At 42.6% G+C, this 14,139-nt stretch overlaps 1 protein-coding gene across 3 annotated transcripts in view; it reads left to right on the top strand.

Annotated features, from left to right (window-relative positions):
* Positions 1 to 14,139, top strand: part of prrc2b (proline-rich coiled-coil 2B) — a 28,096-nt gene that overhangs the window by 7,269 nt on the left and 6,688 nt on the right. For 2 of the 3 annotated variants that reach the window (XM_026173650.1, XM_026173648.1), the window contains exons 7-26: positions 487 to 800; positions 940 to 1,064; positions 1,168 to 1,331; positions 2,328 to 2,415; positions 2,508 to 2,676; positions 3,320 to 3,659; positions 3,757 to 3,947; positions 4,646 to 4,829; positions 5,000 to 5,207; positions 5,457 to 7,496; positions 7,678 to 7,844; positions 8,963 to 9,078; positions 11,271 to 11,412; positions 11,971 to 12,047; positions 12,197 to 12,469; positions 12,608 to 12,709; positions 13,093 to 13,285; positions 13,375 to 13,472; positions 13,614 to 13,741; positions 13,884 to 14,124. In XM_026173650.1, coding sequence (XP_026029435.1) covers positions 487 to 800; positions 940 to 1,064; positions 1,168 to 1,331; positions 2,328 to 2,415; positions 2,508 to 2,676; positions 3,320 to 3,659; positions 3,757 to 3,947; positions 4,646 to 4,829; positions 5,000 to 5,207; positions 5,457 to 7,496; positions 7,678 to 7,844; positions 8,963 to 9,078; positions 11,271 to 11,412; positions 11,971 to 12,047; positions 12,197 to 12,469; positions 12,608 to 12,709; positions 13,093 to 13,285; positions 13,375 to 13,472; positions 13,614 to 13,741; positions 13,884 to 14,124 — 5,360 coding nt within the window. The remainder of the gene's footprint in view (positions 1 to 486; positions 801 to 939; positions 1,065 to 1,167; positions 1,332 to 2,327; positions 2,416 to 2,507; positions 2,677 to 3,319; positions 3,660 to 3,756; positions 3,948 to 4,645; positions 4,830 to 4,999; positions 5,208 to 5,456; positions 7,497 to 7,677; positions 7,845 to 8,962; positions 9,079 to 11,270; positions 11,413 to 11,970; positions 12,048 to 12,196; positions 12,470 to 12,607; positions 12,710 to 13,092; positions 13,286 to 13,374; positions 13,473 to 13,613; positions 13,742 to 13,883; positions 14,125 to 14,139) is intronic. The other variant, XM_026173649.1, reaches the window with a different exon arrangement.

Below are 14,139 nucleotides of genomic sequence, written 5' to 3'. Positions count from 1 at the left end.
AAGAAATACAGGAAAGAGGGCGTTTTTTTTTTTTGTTTTTTTTTTTTTTTTTTTGGTTCCTCTAACCTGCATTTCATGCTTCTTGATGTCATTTACTTGCATAGTTTCCAAGCAAGTTGTCTTTCAGAGCAGAAATCTGACAACTTTCTTACTAACGACTCCTGGCTCACACCACCCACCCTCACATTTGGCCATGATCTGTCTATGCAGGCTGGGAACTCGATTAAATATTTCTGATTAAAAAAAGTATGGAACTAATTCACTTGCAATTAGTTCTTGAAATTACCGCATTGAGATGAGATGAAACAACATGGTCAGTGGATGTGTTTTTAATTTATAGTCATTGCTTGTTTTCAATGAAAGTTGTTACCTATTGCTATTTGAAATTCAGTGCAGTTCCTAATTTCACAGGGCTTTAGACATTTTATTAGTTTAGCTTGGTCTGGTCCTCTAATTTTTTTCCCCCTTTTCCTTTTTTACTTCTAGATGTGACAAGCTGGAGGGAAGGTGGTGGCAGGAACCTTCAGCCCTCATCCCTGACCCTCAGCCTGCCAGCAGATCCTGAGGGTAAGGCCACTGCCCTGGCTGAGACTGGCACCCCTCCAGCCTCGTCTCACCCCTCCTCCGCCACAGTCACCACCTCATCTAATACGGTGACGGCTCCGTCACCAGGTCCTGACCCCAAGGAGCTTTCCCTGCGACCTGCTCAGCCTGTCCGCAGAACAGCCGTCCCTACTGCATTGCAGTACCAGCTTCATCACACTTCAACTGCTGTCTACCATGACATGTTGCCTGCCTTTGTAAGTAATGTATGACTCATAACATTACAGGTGATTGTGGAAGAAAACAACATGGCCTACTTTTAGATACAATCTAAAACAGAGTGTTTGGCATTTGCATGCCTGATATGATCGTCCCGTGTGGTGCTGCTGTTTTCAGATGTGCTCTAAAGAGACACGTGAAGCTACGGGTACAGACCATGTTCCCACCACCGTAGCAGCCCCCGCCCGTTTTGACAGCAAACCTACTTTTAGGCAGAGCTATGCCAAACCTGAGCTTGTAAAGTAAGTTCATTTTAAATATCCAAGTAGTTATCCATTTTTCAGCAGTTTGACATAGAGATCTGGGATACTTGGCAGTTGTTAATTTGCCATAATCTCATTGCAGTGGTGACGTAAGGAGAGAGAATCGCTTTGTCCGTGCTGCGCCTCGACTTTCTTCGCAGCCTATCCGTAGACCTACCGACAGACCAGTTCGCCCAGCCATTATTAATCCAGAGGATTTGAAGGATCTGGATGAGCTTGACAATGATTGTGAAGATGGATGGGCTGGTCAGTATATCTTAGACATGTGTAATGGTCCCAGACACTTTCTCACTGTGAGATTCTTCTATAGCTTGTGAATATCTTTCACCCTTATATTTTTATGTGTGGAATGCTGTATTTATCACTTTCTAGTATTCATTGTTGGCCATAGACTTATACATGATCAGTCTGTTAATTTATCTTACAGAAGGTGATGAGTATTTCCCATCATTTTTGACCATTTTAACAAAAAATATATTTCACGGTAGATTTCACTGTGACTGCAAGCTTTAAATTGCAGTCACAGTGATCTTTTTCCTTTGGGAGAGGGTCACAATCTCATTAGTGGCCATTAAAATTTCTTATATGGAAGAAAAACCCTGCGGATGCATGATATGTCTGTGGCTTATAAGTAAGAAAATAAATGTTAATGTTACTTTATTGAATGTGTAACATGATCAAGAGATTCCAGTTAAAGGCTTGGAGTGGTGCTTTCTCTTTATCTCGTCATATCCTCAATGGTGCAGCCTGTGTACTTTAGGGTAATGCTAATCTTCCTCACACACACTGCGAACGGTTATGTGTATATTTCCCAAAGCAAAGCCACAGAGGACGCAATCAGATGGGCTTTGTATGTACTATGAAAACCAAATACCAGCTCGGTATAATTTGGCAATTGCTGATGAGATCCAGTTCCAACTGTGGCTTTTTAATAACAGTTTTCTGGTTGACTGTTGTTAAATAAATGGGATGTCGGCCTACCTGTTTAGAGCAAGTCAAGTGACTTATTCACCACAGTCTGACAGATAAATGGGGAAAAAAGAGTTGTTTTAAACTGTGATTCTAAAGAACAGGGTGACTGTTCTTCACAATACAAATATGACCCAGGAGAACAAACTGTTTGTCTGCTCAACCTCACAGCTAGTGTTACCTCACTCTATAAATACAGCCAGGACAGTATAGTTTAGACCTCACCCTGATTCACCACTGTGACTGACTGTTTTGTTTTCCCCCTGCCCACAGGACTTCATGAGGAGGTTGATTATAGTGAGAAGCTCAAATTTAGTGATGATGAAGAAGAACACTCTTCCAGTGACAAAAACAAGATCTGGTGAGAGCGCGTCCCTAAAGGCTGCTTATTACTCTAAACACTCCAATTTTGTCTTTATTTAAAAATGTTTCTGGCTTTATTTTTCTTCATAGGGCTGACTGGGAGAGGGAGAGAGATAACCAGCGGGACTGCCATTCCTCCCTTAGCTCGGGGGAGGCATCTTACCCACAAGAGGGTCCAGAAGAGAGTTACTCTTTCCAGCATCACCACCACGAGCCTCCCAGGAAGACCAACGCCAAATATCTCTCCACAGACACCCAGGTAACCATGCACAGGGCAGTGTTTTTCCATTTCAGCCCTCTTTTGAGATTACTTACCTAAGATCAAATTATTATGATGATCACAGTCAAAACACACCATTTTCTTTAATTCCTTTGTGACTGTGGAACGTTAGAGACACCACTGTAGAGCATATGAATAGCTGTCTGCCTTTACATACCCTGAAGTGAGTCTGTCATTGCGAGTTAGGAGATATGACCTTGCGGTAACCATAGTGATATGTCTAAGCACTTTTCATTTGCCAAGTCCATTTGGTGTTTGTTAGTTGCAATTCATTGTAGAAAATTTGTCAAACCACTTATTTAAAATAAGCTAAAGATTCCACAATATTAAAATATGTCTTACAATAAAAACAAAGCTTTTATCTGTTCCCAGGGTAATTGTTTATTTTAGCAAGAGATACTATAGGATATGCAATTTAAGAAACAGGACAAGTGTCCTACGGGTAACAGCGAGTTTGAGTAGCAACTAATCTGGGAGAAATAGTTGCTAGTCCTTCCCCCCCCCCCCCCAAAATAAATTTAGAGTGAAATAAAATCTAATGGACCTCCTTAAAAAAAAAAAGAAAAAAAAAAAGTAAGGAATAATCTTCATCACTCAAGTTCCTCCCCTTTAACTCCTTTAGGTCCAACAGAGAAACCAAGGAGACCCACTTGCTGACCAGGATGATCACCAGCGGCAGTCTCAGGCACCAGCTAGGGCCAAGTATGTGTCGCCTGAGCTGTCTGAGGCTGTTGAGAGAGCCCGAAGACGGCGGGAGGAGGAAGAGAGGCGTGCTCGTGAGGAACGTCTGGCAGCATGTGCTGAAAAGCTCAAAAAACTGGATGAAAAATTTGGGAAGACTGAAAGGCAGACATCAAGGACGGATGACAGCCAGAAGGAGGTAGAGGGAAAAGAAGTTCCACTGTCCCCAAGTCGGGAACAGAGTCGAAGCCACCATGATAACTGGCACTACAGCACAAAAGGTAAAAAGAGTCCTTAGTCCTTTTTTATTTTATATAAAATATAGTTTTAAAAATGCACAAATGCAACTATTCAAGCGTGTTTTATCACGATTTCCAGATGGAAGTGAGTGTCCCTCGGACATTTCCCCTGGCCATAGTTACCGTGAAGAGTCTGGCTTCTCTACCTACCGTGGCAGTGAAGACGATGGCCCAGAGCCCTCCTCACCATCAGGAGACTACAGTGGGCGTCAGCCAATCAAACCAGTGCCACCCCGCTTTCAAAAGCAACCACAACACCACCAGCAGCAGGTGAGCACCAGCTGATGCCAATAGCTTCAACTCCAAATTAAGGAGAATTCTGGTTTCATTGCACTGTTCTTAATAATGTGGCCCATGGTCATGTTAACATTGCACTGTCCACCTTGGTTGTAGAGATTTAGGAAATGAGGAGCTGCACTAAAACATCTATAAATAATGTAACAAATGTGTGACAGTAGCCTATGGTGTATATTCGGGTGAAAACCATAAACTCCCCGCAGCTTTACAGAGGCACAAATTAGCCATCTGGAACTTCTAGTGTTACTGCATTCAGGATCTCTTAGAGATGGCTTACTTGCTGACCTTATTATGCGGCATTAGGCCACTAATACACCTGGGCAGCCCAGGCAAGTACAGCTTGTGTGTTGGAACTGGTCACCTTCATAAAGAACAGCCTCTTTGATATTGACCATGATGGGGTTGTGCTAGAGAAGTGAAACTAGGATATTTAGAACGTTAGGTCTAATTTCTTGAGAAGAGAATCTCCAGCATCTTCTTGGTTCATTCTAAAATATATGAGAATAAATGTACTTTGATTTTTTTGTTATGAATGCTAAATGGGGAACAATATCCTGCTGACTTTGTTAGCTTAGCCTGGAAATGTCTTCAATTAGTTTGTCTCATTTTACACAAAACAGACAGTGTCAATTTTGCCCATTTGTTGAATGTCTATTGTGTGGATTTTAAAGGAACAAATGTTCAAGATGCAGCATTGGCAGCAGTCAGGTCACCCTAATCCATCAGGGTCAAGCCACACTCAGCGGGGCTACTACCCTCCACATGTCCTCGGTTTTGATCCGCGCTGGATGATGATGCCACCTTTCATGGATCCCCGCATGACCCAGGGACGGTCTCCTGTTGACTACTACCCTGGTAATTACTAAATCCTTATATACTTATATGTATTAAATTTAAACAAATAACAGGTGGTTTGGCCAGACACATTTGTTTCGGTATAAACAAACTATACAGTCAATAACGGAAGGACAGACACACCTGAAATCATGTTTAACATGATTAATATGTGATTGATTGATTTTCAGCAGGAATGATAAAACCTATGATGCACCAAGATCACTTGAACAGTCCCGGTTCTGATGAGGGATGCCATCCAAACTTGCCTCAGGAGAGACGAGCGCCTTCCACTGAGCCTTACCCAGTGTGGAATCAAGATGGCTATCCCTTGCGTAGCTTTACTCCACCTTACCAGAGACAGCGTGAAAGCTCGGAAAGCGGACATCCCGATGACAGGTAAGTTTATTTTGTTCGAATTCTGCAGTCCTTAAATTAAGGCATGAGGCCCTCTTGTGTTTTAATCTGTGAAACTGAGCATTTTAATAATTCCTTCCTCAACGCTGTAAAGTCCATGTTTTTTTTTTTTTTTTTAATGGAATCTATGTTGTTAAGGGCATGAGGCTCTGTTAATGGGCCTCCGTCTGGTTTTTTCATTCCTAATCTTTTTTTTTTTTTTTTTTTTTTAATGTCTCCTCGTATCCACAGAGGTGATATGGCCTCTTCCCAACAGGACTCCTATGAAGAGAGGGCCAGTGATTGTTTGTCCCACACTCAAGATGATCTTCCCCATCACAGTTATCAGAGCAGAGGTTCAGACAGAGAACAACATGACCAAGGCTTGCTCACCACCGCTCAGAACCTCTCTCAGAATTATTCAGATAGTGAATACCCAAAGCAAGAGTCGAGAGACAAGCATCTGAAAGATGGCCTTGAATCCCACGACGAGGCCTTAGATGGCTCCACAGACAACTGGAAAAGAGATGGTAGCCAGAAACAAGACGGAGGGGTTAACAGTGCCCAAAACCAGTGGTCTGAAGCCAGTTCCAGTTCAAGTAGTGTCAACCAGCCATCTGAGGCTAGTGGACGCACCTTGATACGCAGAACTGGTCCCATCAAGAAACCAGTTCTTAAGGCTCTCAAAGTGGAAGACAAGGAGAATGAAAAGCCTAAACCTGAGCCTGAGGAGAAGCCTGTCCCCTACCGCCTGGAGAAAGAAGTCCTTACTAACGTTTATGACTTGAAGAAAGACAACCAGCCTGCCAACAATAGGCGTTCTGCATCACCTGTGGTTGAAAAACAACCTGAAGAGAGGCAGCGCCAGTCTCCAGCTCCCAGTAAAATGGACAGACCTCTGAGCACCCACAGCGATGACTCTCCCAAGGAGAACACTTGGAGCAGTGCTAAAAGCCAGTCACTTAGAGACAGTCAGGAGAACCGAGAACCCCAGGCACCACGGCGCAATAACTGGATCTTTATTGATGAAGAACAGGCCTTTGGTGCAGTGAGGGGGACGGGTAGAGGCCGCAGTCGAGGCTTCCGGGAATTTAACTCCAGAGGTGGAACCCGCGGTGGCCGCGGTGGAGATAATCTCAGAGGTGTTTATAACAACAATAACAACAGCAGTGGCAGCAGCACTCAGCGAGCAGGCAGAGGTCGAGCACCACCCAGGGATCTAATCAAGGTCGAGGAGTTTCAGAGGGGCAAACCCCGTAGGCGAAATGTCAGTGAAACATTGAGTGAAGCCTCAGAGTATGAGGAACTTCCCAAGAGGCGTCGCCAGAAAGGATCTGAAAATGGAGAAGGCTATACAGAGTCTGGGGATGTCCGTAAAGCTGATAGAGAGTCTTGGAGATCCAACAAGGTGTACACAGATGATCAGACTGCCCCAGATTCCAGAGAAAAGACCAAGGTCACCAGAGGCTTTGGAAATCGGGTGCTGCCTCCACGACTGAACACCACTGGTAGTTACAGTCGAAGCTTTGGAGGATCTAGAGATATTTCTACATGGAGGGGCCGTGGGCCTCAATTTAGTGGCAGCAGTAGCGGCTCGATGCAAGAAAATGGTTATGGTCCTGGAGCAGAGACTGCTTACTCCCGCAGACCCCCAGTTGAGCGTGACGCTCTCAAGTACACTCCTAAATTTACTGGCTCCTTCATGGAAAATGGAACAGAGGAGCGTGAAGGAGAATACTACTTTGACAGCGAGAACCCTGACAGACAGATTTTAAGGAGAAGGCGTCCTCCACGTCAAGACAAGCCTCCGCGCTTCCGTCGTCTACGACAAGAGCGTGAACCTGGCTCAAATCAGTGGACAAGTGATGAGTTCATAAACGGAGACTTTGCAAATCCCTGGCCAGGTCATTCTAAAAGCACTGGTGATGATAACTGGCCCAGTGGCCACTACTCTGGACGTCCTAGCCAGCATGGCCAGACAGAGGAATGGGAGACGGGTTCAGACAACAGCGACTTTGGTGACTGGAGAGAGAAACGGAGTGGAGGTGGAGGCATTGCTACACAGGGCCATGGCGATATTCCCTCAGACTCTGGCCAGGAGCCAGGCTCCAGTGAGAAGAGGGAGCTTTCTAAGAGAAGCTTCTCTAGTCAGAGACCATTGGTGGAACGGCAGAACAGGAAAGGAGAACCATCACTGCTGGACGCAAGCAAGATGGTGCGTGCACCTGATAATCCCCCCACCTCATCGAACAGGAGTGACAGCTGGCAGAACGGAGGCACTTCTTGTAAAAGGTGAGGCAAATAACTTACTGACCAGTCGTCTGTTATAGCTACTTAGAAACCAACAACACTTTGTTATTTGTATGATGATGACTATAATTTTGATTACAAGGACACCATTTTCAGTTACTCAATTTGGTTTATTTTGGAAAAAACACACAATTTAAGCACTTTTTCTATGTCCTGTTCACAGCAGGAGTCCAGATGAGTCAGGCTCTGTATACAGCATAGAGCAGCTGCCAGAAGAGAGGGAGCCCATTGAGCCCGCTGGGAAGAAATTAGACAAGGAGCTGAAGCCAGGACCTGTCAAAACAGACATCACTGAACCACTGTCCCCATATGAGCTCAGCAGCTACCCAAGTGAGTCCAACTTTCTTTCACATCTTTATGGAATGCATAGGGAATGCACTCTGATGGAAACAAAGTGTTGGCAATAGTGTAGTTTTAGTGTTAAAAATACTGTAAACACATTTGCTTTCATTCATTCCTCTAATCCCCTTGAATCTTGTTTGTGTTATGTGATTTTGTTTTTCTTAACATGTGTGGAATCAGACTAACTTGTTTAAAAATTAAGTTGCACAGCTGCAGAACAGCAACTCCAAGGTGAAGTTCATGTCTGTTAATATAGATTGAGAACTAAACACTCAGATAACGTGTTAGAGGTGTGAGGCCTACAAATAGTACTCTAATGTGCTCTTGTCCCCTGACAAGCTGAAAAGTTAGTAAATAACTTTTTATGGCAGTGTCCCCACAGCAGTAGGACAATCCTGTTTGCACGCAACCCAGCTAACGTGGCTAACATGATGATTAACTTTGATGTCATGCCCACAGGCCAAAGCTATGGGGAAAATTTAATGCTGAGGGATAACCATGGGTGGTGGAAACAGATTTGCAAGCAATAAAGAAGTTCTGGTGTGGGCTACTTTCTTTTTTTTTCTTAATCTCACTTCAGTGCGCTGGCTTCCTGTTTGCAATTGACGTCTGTTCTTTTTTTCTCTCACTCTCTGTGCTCACATATGCTATATTTTATATACACATTTCTACCCCTCAGCTGTAAAAGGCGCCATTACCATGCTGGTGTAGGGGGTGAGGACACAAGTTTCTGAAAGCGATAACTTGAGAACAAGGAAACACAGGATTTTGAAATTGATACTATAGGTGTGTCTCGTAAAGCAAAAAAAGCTTGAGTCTTGGTGACCTCCTTTTTTGTTTTCAGACAGCAGAATAACTGATTTTTTTTCTAGGTGCAGTGAGAATACCATTAATAATTTTTAAATAGTAAAATTAATTGAAAGGTCTCATATTTTAGGTTTAAACTGGGAGAAAGTCTTTAGCAGCTTTACATTTTAGGTGGGGTAATTTAATTCACGGTAAAATGTATTAATGGAGCATTTTACACAGGTACAGATGCGATTCAGCACTGCAGCTTTTACTTGAGCACTCTTGATTTTTCCTCTGACAAAAACTTTGTTTTGTAGTTGAAGGAGACGCAGGGGGACCAGGTTCAAATGCAGATGGATACCAGGATGCCTTGTCCAAAAAGCAAAGACGCCCACAGGAAGATGACAGGAGGAGGAAAGAACAAGGGGCAGCTGTAAGTTTAACATACACCAAATTCTAAATACTCAAAAAATATTATTAGTTTGCTTGTTTTTTTTAATAAAAATGGCCCTCTAAAATGTGTTTAATTCGGAAAGTAATTTTTATGACACTGTTGGCCCAATATGTGAACTGCAGTCCTATAAGTGCCCTATTGCTCCCTTTATGAGTCCTGCAGTGGTTGGTTGTTAATGCTCTTTAGTACTCAGTCACCAATCAGTGAGCAGTTGCCAGATGTTTTCAGGAAAGTCACTGTCTACTATGCAAAATACTGCTGACCATGGCAATCTCCCTGTGAATTCACAAGGAGGTTTTTGGGCAAGCTGATTTTTTGCCACATATTTTACCTGGCAGCAGCCAGTTAAAGCTACTTCACACCCCACTGAGAAATATACCTTTTTCCCCAGGCGACTGGTCGCCAAGGGTTAGCTGACCGATGTGATCTTATCTACCTAGAATGGTATAATACAGTCTTGACAAGGTTTACTTGAGCAAATCAGTTCAGCAATTCGCTAAACCCTTGCTTGTAAATTGGCTCGCCTCCCGCTTTCAAACAACTTTGCTAAAAAATGCTACAAACTAATCGTCACATTCATGCATTGTTGGAGTTGGAGAAAGCTGCAAGCTTACTTAATTGTTAAGTGATACAGCAATGACCTTCTGATAATACTGTTTGAGTTCAAGCTCCTTCTGCATTGGCAAAGCCTTCTTGTCTTTCCAGCTTGCTGCAGCACTGCTCATTTGTTTCTCTACAAGATGTAAGTCCTAAAAAGCGAGTCAGTTGTCAACCCCTCTATCATGACCTTCTGGTAGTTGACTTAAATCACACAGCAACTTCATGTTTAATGTTGTTTTATTTAAGATGCTCTGTTGGCTGCCATGCTGTCAGTTTTTGTTGCGTCTTTTCCTCCATATAATTGTCTCTGCCTGACTGACTGCTGAACATGTGCTAAATTTGAGAATAATTCAACCCTTACTTTAACATGTCCAAACAAAACAAACGGGCACAAATACATGGCAGTGCTACTCTTTTTGTATTACACAGATGATACCTAGTTTAGTAAGTTCTGGCTGTGATGCCTGGACACTGATCTCTGGGAATGTGGCTGCACTGATCCCTTAATTACACTCACTTAATTTAGGGCTGTGCGATATGACCAAAATCTCATATCCTGATATAAGAATTCTATCATCCGATAACATTATAAATCACAAAAATGTAACATTTTCTGTAAATTCTGTGAATCTCGGGCAGCTCATCTTGCTGGAAGTGTTTCCAGCTGCGCGTCGTGTAGCTGGAGTCGAGTGTTTTAACAGATGCATGAAACTATACATTTTTAGACATAAGTTGTAAAGCCCGTTTTCTTTGAGTATTTATTACACGGCGTGCTGCGGGTTGCTTGTTCTAACGTTTGAGTCTAAGGTTTATTTTTTAGCACCTGGTGGATCTTTTTTTACTTCTCATCCGTAAATAATCTGCTCTTTCACGTGATTCAGTTTATTTTGAAAAGTCTCAACAGGATCTTGAGCTTTATTGTGAAAGGTTTATGTGGAACATAAACAAGCAGACACGTGATGCTGTTACCGTCATTGTTGCTAACGACAATGCATAAAAACAGGCGCTTGTCCATCCGTAGTGTGGTTATATTAAATATAAGAGAAAGAGATAACTTTAAGAAATTAATATAGCCACTACAGTTTATTTTGCGACACCACGAAACAAACGATAGCATAAAATGAAACGATAGACGTTTTTATATCGTCACCCGATATATATATCGTTATATCGAACAGCCTTAACTTAATTACACTGTAATTAACTCATTACATCAGACTTTGCAAGCACATCGGCATGTGAAGAAGAGAGGGAATGTGTAATTTTTTATTTTTTTTTATCCCTCAAGCGTAAAAAAGTGATGGCATAGGAATTTCACATGTGTACCATAGGTACATTTACCAAAACTCTGGGACAAGTTAAAATTTCAGGGATAACTCAAGGAAGTGATCTAGGATTTTCACATTTCTAACTCAGGTGCATGTACAAGGAAGCTGAGGGGGGTAGCACTGGAGGCCGGCAGTATTTTCTAGGATATATCACATTATGTTTACACAAAAGTGTTCGTTCCATTTAGTTGCTTGCCATTTTTACACAGCGAACCTTGAAGCTTTTTCTTTTAACCATCTTAGGTACCAGTGAAAAACAGGACAGTCACTTCCAAGATGCCACCACGCTTTGCCAAAAAGCAGGGAAGCATGAGCATTGAACAACCCGAGGAAGGAATTTCTTCTAACAATCTGGGAACTGAAATCTGGGAGACCAACAGCTCAGGTATTGTTATTTATTAAATTTTTGGTCAGTGCTTCATTGAGATATGCATTTTGTTATATTAAACATAAACCTTTAGCCTCAACACACACTGACGGCACATACAGTCAGGCCCCATGAATTTTTGGGCAATTACACTTTTTGAAAGGTTACCTTTGTTCATCATCACAGTGAACTTGAACAATGAAGGCATGCTTTAAGTACAGACTTCTATATTTAATTTTAGGGCTTTAACAAAACGTTTTGCACCAACTTAAAGTAATTTTACTCTCCTTTTTCCTGGGACTCAAAATTAACTAAAATTAACTGACAAGTCCTTTCATAGCTTGTGGTGAAGCCTGGGCACTCGTTACTCCATGAGAGATTAATCATATAATCTAACCTACATATAGAACAAGAGCATTGCAGCATTATTCCTAGTATTTATGGCAAAGTCCATAAAGAACAGATGTTGTAATATGAATGTGCATAATATGAAAGCTTGAGTTTTTTGTGAACATTTTGTTTTTCAAATGATTGCATTTTTCATTAATAACAGTGAGGTTTGTGTATCTGTTTAAGCTCTTTCAGTGCAGTCTTCAGGGGGAGACTCATGGACCAAACAGGTGTCTTACACTGGGAGTGAGCCCAACTCTGAGGTAGTGTGATGCAGCTGCTACTAAACTGCATGTTTTTTTTTGTTTGTTTGTTTTTAATCTCATTTTAACTTTCTTTTTCACATTAGTTTCAGTTGTTCTAGTATTGCTTTCAAAAACATAGACTCATAACATTGCATGTTTTGGGACAGGACTCTGATGCGGGCCCAGAACAAAACAAAGAGCAGCACAAACCAGGGCCCATCGGAAATGAACGCTCCCTGAAACACCGGAAGGGCTCAGAAGGTGTCGATAGGCTGGAAGGTGGCCCTATCACACCAGTCAATGGTGTGGACCTCCATGTGGACACTGTGCTGCCTGTCCCACCCATTGAGTTTGGTGTCAGTGCCAAAGATTCAGATTTCAGCCTGCCGCCGGGTTCTACCCCAGTACCCGTGTCCAATCCTGTGAACAAGCTTCAGGACGTAAGTGACTTATTGTACTTTATAGAAATCAATGAAATTAGCTGTAATACACCTGAAACCATTAATGGAATAGTGTCTTATTTGAAAATAAGATATGTTGATTTGTAAGTATTTATAATCTTCTTTGTCCTCAAACAGACTGCTTTGAATCAGAGTATCCCCATTTTGCGCTCCAACCACCTGCAGCCTGGCATCAACCTCAACCCCATCTCCTTTCCCAGTGCTGATCTCACTCTCAAGGTATTTAAATCACAATCCAATGTCAGATAGTTTTGGTTTTTTTAAATATATAACTTAGAAAGAATGGTACTCCTGTTGATTTGTGGTGCTTTTAGTAGGAAACATTAATAGTTTAATAGTTTAATTATTTATATAGCACATTTAATTACAACAGGAGCGTTGACCAAAGTGCTGTACAAGAATACAACATACATAATAAAACAACTTAGAGTATTAAAAGCAAACACCAAATATGAATTAACAAATAACTCTCATGCTGTATTAAAAGCCAGTAAATAAAAATGCGTTATAAGATAAGATTTAAAAAGATTGACAGTATGAGCCTGTCTGATGTAAGAAAAACATTAGAAAAACTCTGATCTGAAATGTTTGTGTCTCTGCAGATGGAGTCAGCACGCAAGGCGTGGGAGAACTCCCAGTCTCTTCCTGAGCAGGGCTCTCCTGGTGGCAGCGCTTCAGGTGCTCAGCCTCCCTGCAGTGCCGGCTCATCCACTGGTGTCAGTTACAGCTCGTTTGGAGGCGTTTCCATGCCACCAATGCCCGTTGCATCAGTAGCACCTTCCATGTCCATGCAAGGTAAAACTACATTTTGTTTCTTGAGTTTGATGAAGGATTTATCTTAGAGGAGTAAATGAAAGCTTGTCTGGGTCTTGCCCCTGATGCAGGGAATCATATTCCCCCGCTGTATCTGGATGGTCACGTCTTTCCAAGCCAGCCACGCCTTGTACCACCTACCATGACCCAGCAGCAGACTTACCAACAGGTAACACACACACACACACACACACACACACACACACACACACACACACACACACACACACACACACACACACACACACAGGCACAGGCTTGCTTGTGTACCAGCAAATTGTCATGATGCTGCATGTGCTCACTCATTCAGGCGGCTGCAGCCCAGCAGATTCCCATTTCTTTACACACGTCTCTTCAGGCTCAGGCCCAGTTGGGGCTTCGGGGAGGTCTGCCTGTTTCTCAGTCCCAAGAGATGTTCAGCTCCATCCCCCCCTTCAGGTACTGCTTGCTTAAAGAATTTCCATATTGCTTCACTTCATTTATTTAGAAAGCAGATAAAATCTTTTTCGAGAGTTTAAAAAAAATACTTTTTCCTTTCGCTCATTGTGTCACTCTGCTTTTCTTTTCCTTCCTTTTTCAGGTCCCAGGTTTACATGCACCCCAACTTGTCACAGCCCAGCCCCATGGTACTGTCAGGTGGAGCCCCTCTCAAGGGCCCATACTCAGCTTTCCCTGGCATGCAGCCATCAGACATGGTTAAACCCCAGTCAGGCTCACACTACCAGCCTATGAATGGCAGCCAGCAGCTAGTCTATGATAGTCAGATGAACCAAGGGCCTGGCATGGGCTCTTCACAGTTAATGGACTCTCAGCTCATTCAGGTTTGTGGGCTGTTG

Source organism: Astatotilapia calliptera, chromosome 7 (assembly GCF_900246225.1).
Source record: "Astatotilapia calliptera chromosome 7, fAstCal1.2, whole genome shotgun sequence".
Lineage (NCBI taxonomy): Eukaryota > Metazoa > Chordata > Actinopteri > Cichliformes > Cichlidae > Astatotilapia > Astatotilapia calliptera.
Note: the sequence above shows the minus strand (reverse complement) of the source record. Positions and strands in the feature narration are given on the sequence as shown.